The following is a 10,807-nucleotide window of genomic DNA, read 5'->3' as shown; positions in this document are numbered from 1 at the left end:
AGGAGTGGGAATGCACGTCTCTTGCATACACTAATATCCTTTACAATCACACGCACACACACACACACATGCCCACACTCATAGGTAGTCAGGGATAAGGAGAGCGATAGAGAGAGAAAGAGAGAAAGAGGGGTAGGAAAATTAGATAAAAGTGACGATGAACAGGCTCCTCAACTCACAAAACCATTCCGACGCGAGTGCAACAGGTGGGAGATAGGATAGGATGGGAAGAAAGCGACACTCTTTTTCAGCTAATTTATTTGTTTTTTTTTCAGATCGACCAGCTGAAGGAGTGCAAGAGTTCCACGTGACCACGGTGGGTTCATTTCATAATTTTCTTCTTTTGTTTTTGGGTTTTTTTGCGTTGTCAAAGGGAAGAGAGAAACGGTTAAAACTCGGTGTACGTCAACGTCACTCGGGAGGCTTTCAAAAAAAAAAAAAAAAGATCATTTTCATTTATCTACTCGATTATGCTAGTGTGTCTGTGTATATAGTATATATTTTTTCTGTTTTTTTTTGTTTTTTTTTTAATGATTTTGTTATGTTCCTGTGTTTTGCGCACAGCTTTAAGCAGCCGCGGGCACAACATCTAGAGCGGCGTTAGGTTTGATCGACCGTTCGACTTTTTCGAGAAGCTGCCTGCTACCTACGAATTGTGCGTTGCATTTACGTATCGATTAAGAGTGTAGTGTGCCCTGCTTGCAGAAGATTTGTTTTTTATTTATTTTTTTTCGATTGTTTGTTTTCTTCTTGTTTTTTTTTTAAATGTTTGTTGCACTTCTCATTCAGTTTTGTTTTTTTCTTCCACCTCTTCTTTGCTTGTTTGCGTGCTTGCTTTAGCTAGGTATGCCTAGCGATAAATGGCTTTTTGTGTTTTTTTTTATTTATTTGTTTGTTTTGCAGTTTTTCGAGCCTCCTCCTTGCGAGTTCTTGCGCCGATTAAATTGATATGTGTTTGTGTGTGTGTGTGTGTGTGTCTGTGTTAAAGTATGTAGACGTGAGTTTTCTTACACTGCTATGCAACCTCGGCTGTACGTATGAGAGTTCGGAAGAGTTAGAGTGTCGGAACTTATGCTTTTTTGTTGCATATTATCTACTAGTGTGTGTATATGTACGAGCGCGCGTGTGTGTGTGTGTCTATGTGTATACATTTTTGTGATTTGTCGCGGAACAATGGAGTAAACGACTAACGTTCCTCGCAAACATGGCACTATATAGAGGGTGTCTAGTAGACGTCCCTAGTTTCTAGCTGGTGGATGGCGTAAAAGAAAATAAGAGCTTCGTGAACTCTCTCTCTCTCTCTCTCTCTCTCTCTCTCTCTCTCTCTCTCTCTCTCTCTCTTTCTCTCTATTGAATTCTTTGTCATCTCGATCCTTTCCACTTTGTCTGGGCAAGTTTGCATTTTTGTCTACCTGCTTCGCTCTATAAAGTGGTATGAATCGTTTAATTTAACCATCAAACTTACATGTGTATATGTGCACATGTATATACATCTACATTTCGCATCAGCACGTGCTGTGGGACCGGATGAAGGTGTCCAAATAATAATCATGCGTGTGTGTGTGGTGTGGAGTGGTTTTTTTTTGTTACTTATTTACCTTTTTTACTGCATGTGTGGGTGTGTCTATTACTCATTTTCTCGTCACAAGATATATCGTTATAATAATAAACAAAATAACAGTATATATATTTTATATACATATACGCATACATGATGGTATATAGACATATATATATATATATATATATATATATATATATATATATATATATATATATATATATATATATATATATATATATATGTGTATAAATATATATATATATATATATATATATATATATATATATATATATATATATATATATATATATATATATATATATATATATATATATATATATATATATATATATATATATATATATATATATATATATATATATATATATATATATGCATATGTATATATATTTATATAGTTCTATGTATACAAATATATAAATTTATGTTATATTATTAGATCGAGACACCTTCCGCCTTTGCATTTGCACTAAAAGGTCAGGTGGATTAAAGGACGACCCCACGTGACAACGCACTCGTTCAACGACCTGCTCAGCTATTGCTGCTCCATTGCGTTACAATAGCACCAGCGTTACGGTAACGGCGTTACGCACGCAGCTCGCCGCCTGTGTGAGTTTACTACGCAGAAGTGCCCCACACGACGGATCGTGCCCGTGTTTGTGGGCGAGGATCAAGGAAACCACACATTTAAATGTTCAAAATGGCTGACGCCGTTAGTACGTTCGGGCCCGCCCAGCAAACCGGCCGCCATAACAATCGAAACAACAACAAAATCGAAACGAAAGAAGAGGAAAGAAAACAAACCTAACGAAACACATAAAAGTTACTACAATCACTGTGAAAGTGGGCGAGGGTGTCTGTGTGGTAGTAATAGTGGTAATTAGTAGTTGTAGTAGTAGTAGGGTTCTGTGTACACGTGCCGACCCGGCGCCCACTTTACGCTCGATCGGGTGCGGTCTGGGTTCGGGCCCGTGCCCCCGCTCAGTCCACCTTCCAGCCGAGCGACGTTTGCTGCTTCTTGTACTGCTTCGCGTTTTTGGCAATCAGAAAGTGCTCGGTCGGGAAGTCCAGCATCGTGGTGCAGTGAAAGCCCATGTTGGCGGACGCGACGATGTACTCGCACAGTGCGAACCAGCTGAATGCTGCACCGGGTGAACGATACCGGGAGAGAAAGAGAGAGAGAGCGCGATTAGTGCTGGAAAATTAAGTTTTCGTCGGAGCCAATTCACAGATACTAGTTTAGGAATCAGATTCCGGAATCATCTACAGCATCGAAATCGGCCCCGGAATCGCAATAGGAGTTAACTCTGGAATTGGCTCCGAAATCAGAATCGGCTCTGGTCCTGGATCCGGATCGGATCCGGAATCCTCTCCAGAATTGAAATCTATTCCAGAATCAGAACCGATTCCAAGATCGAAATCGACTCCGGAATTCATTCCGAAGACGGAATCGGAATCGGCTCCAGAATTGATTCCGAGCTCGGATTCAGAATCGGGCAGTTCCGATACCGAGCTCCCGCCACTAGTGCAGGTCACTGGTGGCACACGGTCCATCCACCGTACCGAGATCCTGGCACAGGAAGCGATGCTTCAGGAAAAACAGTATCAACCCGACCGTGCTCGCGATCGAGAGGGCGAAGAAGGCTTGCTTGTAGCGCAGCGACGACTCCTCGTTCGGTGTTTGCGGCCCGTCCGGCTGCAGGATCTTGAGCAGCTTCAGCGTCGCCAGCATGTAAGACAGCGAGGTTGTCATGAAGATGATGAACACCTTCTCGTGCAGTGCTGTTGAGGGTAGTGGAAGGTCAGTAAGCATCAGTGTTGTGGACAGTGGCGTTCCGCACCGACCGTTACGAGCGCTACTTACGATAGTTTTCCTTGTTGGAGATGTAGGTGACACCGCATAGTGCACTGATCTCGACCAAATTCAGCCAGTAGACGATGTTTATCATCCTGCAGGCTTTCGTCACACGCTGTTGGCAAGGCACACATACATAGATAGATAGATAGAGAGAGAGAGTGTGTATGTGTAATGGGCAGAGGACTCTGCCTCTTACTGCAAATACTTACGGCGGGATCGTTCAGTCCGGCAACCATGGCACGGTACCAGTTCCGGTAGACGAAGGCAATGATGAAGCGCGGCCCGATGTGGAGTGCGATCGACACACGCCACAGGTACCGCTGTGGACTAACGCCAGTGATGGCACTGATTGACGGTATGATGTTGTACACCTGGGACGGCATCAGGGAAGTAACAGTCGTTTAGTAAACTAGCATATTGCCTGCCCAATTATTGATATCAATCTACTCATATCGCATGCCTGTGTCTATTTTTGGTTAATGGCGTGAGAGACTGTTGGACAGTATAACAGTCACTACCGCTCACACCATTACAACTACAGCTAGGAATAACATCAATTAGTTCTAAAGTAACTTCATACCCGACAGTGCGTCTCGTGAATTTCCTCTGGCTGGAAGACATAAGCGGAGACGAAACATACGAACAAGGTACCGAGCGGTAGCACTAGTGTAAACACGCAGATATCACGGAAGCCAATGATGAGGTGCACCACAAGCTACCGACGCCACCGATGGACGCATCACGTAAGCAAATAAACAGAGTGAAACAGAAAGAGAGTGAGAGAAAGATTATAGTAGTGTACACAACCAACTCTAAAGCTTCCCGAAAGTGCGGTTATTTTAAATATTCTACACGGTTTTTCTACCGGGACGTACCCGACAAAACAAAACAAACAGCGTTATTTTTGCAGGGTGTTACGGAAGGGAAAGAAGGGTGTGCTAGTATTAAAAACAAACTAACAGTGAATCGAGCGATCCCGAGCCCGAGGTAGATCGTACAGTATTCTACCAGGGCGAGTTTTTGCGAACTTCCAAACAGAGTTCCCTTCCCACGGGTAAAGGTACGATTAGAGGTAGCGTGAAAGTGAACAAGACGTTTTGGATTTTGGGTTATTATTATTGTGTTTCGTTATAGAAAGGTGTGTGGAGTCCAGGATCATTATGGGCGACTGTCAAACACACACACACACACTGAAAAAACTCCAAGGCGTTTTTGTTGTCATTTGAGATGTAACGTTTAGTAAGGCTTCTTTGGCGAACGGGTCGAATATCGGTCAATCGAATCGAATATTAAAAGTTTTTGTTTTGCATATGGATACAATATCCAAAAACCGTTTTGTTTTTGATGTTATTGAGTATGTGTGGAACACACTGTTTTAGACATTCGGTTAAATTTCGTAAGCAAAGCAATTGATTTACAGTCAAAACTGGATGCCTTAGAGACAAAAATGGATGCCTTAGAGGCAATAATTCGTGCCTTAGAGACAACAATAAGTGAGTTAGAGCCAAAATGTAACGCCAAGAATTGTATGAACCATCACAGCTCTGTTGATGGACATTTCCATAAGTACAGACCACTTTGGAGTAAGTAAAAATACCTTCACTGTCATTGTCCGACTTTAATTTTCCGTGGATTATCGTATGAAAATGGAAAAAAGTGCTAGAATACATCAAACGAGTCAAATGAATCATGTTATCGTTCATTTGATCGCCCCGAAAAAAGACAGTTCCAATCTGGCATTTAAACTGTCGCATTTAAAGGCTTGCTCAAAATTACACCCATGCCCAGTGCAGCAAAATGTCACTGTCAATGGCTTAAAAAAATCTGATTGAAACAAAATCCATATCAGCGTCACGTACTCAAACACGTCAGCGTCACGTATCAGATGTGATACTCAAAACGATTGATGTGACCAACGCATGCTTCGTGAAATGTTTGCGACCAACGCGTGGTCAATCACTATATCATGACTTTTTTTTTACTGTGATCAGTTCTGCAAAAAGTCACTGAACAAATTCCGGTTGAAACAAAATAATGTCTGCGTCACGAGCTCTACTGTGACGATCAGAGGTGAGACTCAAACAGTTGGTGCGACCATCACATGCTTGGTGACATTGTGTGCAACCAACTCTTGGCCAGTCACTTGGTCGTGACATTTTCAGTCGTTGATCATGATGAGATATGCGATGCGTGCGAGTGGTTCCAAGAAACAAAATGAGCATTGTTTCTCTCTCTCTGTCTGTTTGGCAGAGGCTCCGACAGACCATCAAACCAGACAGAGCGAGAAAGCTGGAAGCTATATTGAGCATGGGAGTATATTCCAAGAATGTCGTGATTATCACCGATAGAAAATGTCGTGACCAAGTGAGTGACCAAGAGTTGGGTGCTGCACAAAATGACATCAAGCATGTGATTGGTCCACCAACTGTTTGAGTCTCATCGCTGATCATCACAGTTGTGTATGTGAGCTGATTTGAGCTTCGTTTCAGTCATAAGCATTGGTGACTGGAAGCACTGTTCATAGCCAGAAAAAATCATGATTATGTTTGTGACTTCATTAAGCTCAGCTAGTCAGTCAGAGTATCGGGGTTGACTCAGGTACTCGCACGTCGCGTTCGGCATTTTTCCGTTGGTGAATATCTCGTGATGCTCATGACATTTTGCAGCACTGGCCCTGACTTGTTCCGCTACCTCTAACCACAGCTTAAGCGGTCGTGGCAGCGGTTTGGAGGTTTCTATAAATACTCTGCTCATGCCTGTGATCCTAATTCGGTAGAAACCTGCCCGGGGGGGGGGCTCATCTTCGTTTACCTTCTCGCTGGAGTCCCTGCCCCGGGGCCCTCCGCCATCGTCCCCGTAGTGGTCGGCCGGTTCGAGGCCGGGTTCGGCCCGCTCTTTGCTGCGGTCGTTGCTGCGCGACTTTCGCTGGATGGCACCGGGGAGGCTGGCGTGTGCGTTGTCCGTCGTCAAATTCCACTGCTGTTGGTGCGGCTGGGGGTGATGCTGCTCCTGCGGTCTGTGGGGACAGTTGGGCGGCGCGCTGGTGGCCGTCCGGGCCGGATCGTCCGGCGGCACCCGCCCATCGACCGTCGCGTCCATCGTCGGGCGGCTGGAGCTGACGGCGCGCGTCGACCGGTTGCGTCCTCGCTGCGGCACGTGGGCTACGTTTGGGGCGCCGGGCGCCTGGGCAGACAGAGAGGGGGGGGGATTGAAGACACCAGGCAGTACCGGTATCACTCCTCCTTTTCCCCTTTCCCTGGAAGCAAAGGGTTCACCGGGAAAGGTGAAGAGGAAAACAAATGAGTTATTTTAAATAGTTTACATTATAAAACACACACACACACACACAGAGAAAGCAGTGCACAACAAAACAGAATGCAAAGTGCAGTTCGCGGCGTGTTGACACATTCAGCTTGCGTGTGCTACAGGGTTTTCCAGGAGTTCCCATAGCAGTGGGACACTTCATTGATTCCTTCTTACGTGAAATGAACGTAATGTAATAGGAATTGTACTCTATAGCACCCTTGTCACACAAATCCAACAGGAAATTCCAAGGAGCCTGTTCAAAAGGTGTCCCATAGAGTCCAATTTCTAACACATGGAGTTCACTTCCAATAGGAAAGAGTGTCCCACTACTATGAGAACCACTGGAATACCCTGTAATGTACGGCGCTAACGTGTTTACAGCTGCGTGCTCTGTGCGTGCTGTTCTATATTTGTGCGTTCAGTCGGGGAGACATTGCATGCTCCAAAAAACCACGCACGCACGGCTGGCAGGCGGCCAAAGGTGGACACACAAAATGGGGAAGGTGTGGGGGCTACCCATCACACCGCTTGCATGATGCTCGGTTCCCCTTTCCAGCGCCAACCCCGAGCGAAAATCGCGTTTGTTTACGCGAAATGACACTAACCGACCGACGCGTGTAAGCGGGTTAGGTAATTATCGATGGGCAACCCTTTTACTTACCACGCGGGGTACGGTGGCCGAGGGCGAAGAGGGGGGAAGATAACGAGCGGCTCTCCGGCTGGTCACGTACGTTGCTGGCCGGCCGAAACCTTCTGTTTTGCTCTGATTGGTGGCGCTATTTGCGTTTGGTTGGCGTTTGGGGCTTGATTGGCGGATGGCTTCCGGGCAGCTCCTGCTGCCCCAGAGCGAGAAGGGGAGGGTGTTGATGGCAGACACACAAACACACACACTCACACGAACACACACACACACACACGATATGCCAAAACTCCGTCTAAATTGTGTCTAACGTGGAGGAAAACGCTGATTTCCCCGTCCTTCAGCTGGTTCCAATTTTTTCGAGCGGAGCACTATACACTTTTTTCCTATAATTTCGAGCACAGTGGGTGAATTGTTACTGTAGTGCGTGGTGGTGATTTATTTGAGAAGAGAGAGAGATAGAGATAGAAGGAGAGACGGGGTTAGAGCGGGAGTGCAATTTTCCCAAAACAAAGTGAAGGAAAAAAGAAAAGCTTCTCCTTCCAGTCAAGGATGTACAACACCCGGAAAGGACACACACACATACACACACATACACAGGCGCACACTGGTAGCGGACAACAAAACTGCGTGTGAAAAGGAGCCTACACACACACACACGTACTCACAAACACAGCTACACACGCAGCATTGTGCGCACCATGGCAAGGACCTTCCAGTTTTGCCACTGGCATAGGTCTACACACCACGGCAAAACAAGCATCCGTTTTCCCCCTACCGCCCGTTACACCCCCCCCCCCCCCTCCCCGTACAATCCCCTTTCGCCACCCATCGGCGAGGTTTGTGTTGCGGGTGTATGCGCGCGCGTGTGATCACATAGCACTGCCTCTGCGTGTGTGTGTGTGTGTAAATGCGTTTTTGTTGAAGAATTTTCCTGCCCACTTTTCTCGGTGGGTCACAAATTTCCACAACTTTTCCTCGCTGGTCGCTCAGCTAAATCAGTTCTCTTGTTTGCAGAATATTCTTTTAACCAAGAATGAGCTGGAAAAATTGGTTGATTTCCACACACACACATACACACACACACAGACACGGACATACGCGCTCCAGGACCGTTCCAGTGCTTTTCCGCACCAAATGGTCCACCCGAGCAGCGGGCCCCTCCGGCCCTGGCCTGACGTGGGCTGGGGCGACTCTCCTTGGCCGCCGCAATAATTACCTCCCCGCGCTGCTTGGCGTGCCTTTTCCACCCGTGGCGCGCCGCAGATCACCATACACACACACACATACACACACGGAGAGCGCAGCGCAAAATTTCGAACCTGCCCACGTTGGGTCCGCTACGTCTTCGCTACGGCAACGCGACCACCGGACGCACCATCACCATCGGACGCCCGCAAAACGGAGCCTGCTGCTTCAGCAACGCTTTTCCACCGACCGATTTACCACCCCTTGGGCCTGTCCCAAACAGCTTGTTTTTGGAGTGCTGCTGCTGCTGCTGCTGCTGCGTTTGCACGGCGCGTAACGAACGCACGAACGATACGAATTTACTGCCACTGCCGCTGCTGCTGCTGCTGCAGCATTTAGTCGAACCACCGCGAAAACGTAGCAATGTGTGTGCTCGACTTTTCCGAGTATTTTTTCCCCCTCCTCGTCCTCTTCTCCAAACTGCCTCTTTCCCCAGGCGCGCACTACGCTCTGTCCGCTCGTCCTGATCCGCTGGCCTGCCCAGTCGGGAGAGAAGAGCGGAACAAAAATACTGCTCGTGTGTGTGTGTGTGTGTTCTGTGTGTATAGCGCGCCACGCTCTAGAGAAGAGCGGAAAATTCACCCCTGGATCGACGGAAGACGGAAAATCCCACTATGAGTGTGTGTGAGCGTATTTTCTAGCACTCTTCCAGAAGGCACGCTCGCAGGAAAACGTTGCGCTCTCGCTGCTCTGTTTCACTTTCATTCCTTCCCTTTCGTTCCCGCCTGCTCTCCCTCCCGTTCGTGTGTGTGTGTGTGTTTGTGGGAAACTTTGATTTCTTACTTCTTCTCTTTTCTGTTTTGCCCATTTTCCAACAAATAAAACAACCCTCAGGAAAATGGCTCTCCCTCTCCCGAAAGGGTGCATTGTGCTTCTCGCTTGCTCTGGCGTGTCTCTCTCTCTCTCTCTCTCTCTCTCTCTCTCTCTCTCTCTCTCTCTCTCTCTCTTTCTGTCTCTCGATTTGCTTCGCCATTGTGGTGCACTCACGAGTGCGGCTGCGATGACGTTGGCAGTGCTGCCAATGTTTTTGAACTGCTCGAATGCTGCTTGACAATATGCCTTGTACGTTTTCACCACGGTTTGTGCTTATGCGGTTTTCTTCGCAGTTTTCCCGAGGAACGGTTTTATCTAGCCATGAGCAATTGGTCAAAAAAAATTACACTCATTTACCAATACAATAACGATAATATTACCATCCCCAAAACGATGTTACAGCTGGAACAAAATGAGCTTCAAAAGTTGTCCACGTATTTCGAATTAAAATACGTTAAACACTGGCGCCATCTCTAAAATGAATCGCCTACTGCCTTGCCACAGACGAGAAACTGCCAGACCTCCTTTTGTGTATTCTTCTTTCAATTTCAACGCACAATGTTATATACACTTATCGCATTTTTGTTATTTTCAGACGTGGCACAAATTGAATTGCCATAGTGTTTTGCACAATTATTCGTTAAAAAATTTGCCTCACACTTTGTGCTTGGAAAAATGATTCTAACATCTAACCTGACATCAACAGAGCGCCCAACTGATAGAAGTTATCGCCTCACTTGATAATTACAGTTCTTTCGTGTGAAACACTTTCGTAACATCGGTTCGCCTAAAGCTCCGAGCATTAATATATTGGAGCAAAACTCAATATAAATGGCCTTGAGGTTAGATACTCTGGAGTGGAGTGCCGTTTATCCGGGCTTCTCGGGACTTGACTTCGCCCGGATAAGCGAATAACACGGATAATGAGTCAAATGATATATTTTATCACCAATTTCTGGTTATTTTTTGGAAATTTTTCTTATTTTTCGATAAAAATAACCCAATTTTCATTAACTTCATGTTTTTCGAAAGAGAATTTTTTAAAATTTGCCATGAATTATAGTGTTTTTGTTATGACAATGTGCTCTTATAACCGCTTTTTCAAATATCCTCCTCATAACCCAATGTCGCTTTTGTATTGAACTGTCATTTCTCAACAGCACGGATAAACGGAAAGCCGGATAAAAGGTACCCGGATAAACGGCGCTCCACTGTACCTAGTCTACCACGACCATAAAGGTCTTATTCAACGGAGGAAAATACTGTCATTTCTCGATTGGCATTTATCTGTCAAACTAAGACTTTGGCACAAAAATGCCTCTCGTAGGTGGAATAAGGCAAGAGAATTGTTCTGTCA

General features: G+C 45.8%; 1 protein-coding gene across 8 annotated transcripts; it reads right to left on the bottom strand.

Moving 5' to 3' along the window:
- Nucleotides 1-1,963: 1,963 nt before the first annotated feature.
- Nucleotides 1,964-9,378, bottom strand: LOC120948910 (post-GPI attachment to proteins factor 2-like). Of its 8 annotated transcripts, none has more exons than XM_040365766.2 (8): nt 8,609-9,378; nt 7,411-7,807; nt 6,255-6,699; nt 4,024-4,158; nt 3,653-3,814; nt 3,450-3,555; nt 3,149-3,367; nt 1,964-2,727 (listed from the first exon to the last, which is right to left on the bottom strand). In XM_040365766.2, the coding sequence occupies exons 3-8, from the start codon at nt 6,540-6,542 to the stop codon at nt 2,567-2,569; spliced, it is 1,071 nt and encodes a 356-aa protein (XP_040221700.2). In that variant the 5' UTR covers nt 6,543-6,699; nt 7,411-7,807; nt 8,609-9,378; the 3' UTR covers nt 1,964-2,566. The 8 variants fall into 8 exon arrangements, with proteins under 8 accessions (XP_040221700.2, XP_040221708.2, XP_040221718.2 ...); XM_040365774.2 differs by having other exon boundaries at nt 7,411-7,775; XM_040365784.2 differs by having other exon boundaries at nt 8,712-9,378.
- Between the last annotated feature and the right edge of the window lie 1,429 nt (nt 9,379-10,807).

The sequence above is a fragment of the Anopheles coluzzii genome, chromosome X, assembly GCF_943734685.1.
Source record: "Anopheles coluzzii chromosome X, AcolN3, whole genome shotgun sequence".
Lineage (NCBI taxonomy): Eukaryota > Metazoa > Arthropoda > Insecta > Diptera > Culicidae > Anopheles > Anopheles coluzzii.
The sequence above is the reverse complement of the archived record's forward strand: the minus strand, read 5'-3'. Positions and strand labels throughout refer to the sequence as shown.

Bases quoted from the DNA above. Each gene is read 5' to 3' on its own strand.
- LOC120948910 (XM_040365766.2), bottom strand. From the start codon at position 6,542: ATGGACGCGACGGTCGATGGGCGGGTGCCGCCGGACGATCCGGCCCGG. The intron at 3,815-4,023 runs GTATGAAGTTAC...ATGCCGTCCCAG, and splicing joins TTCACGAGACGCACTGTCGG to GTGTACAACATCATACCGTC. The intron at 3,368-3,449 runs GTAAGTAGCGCT...TACCCTCAACAG, and splicing joins CTCCAACAAGGAAAACTATC to CACTGCACGAGAAGGTGTTC.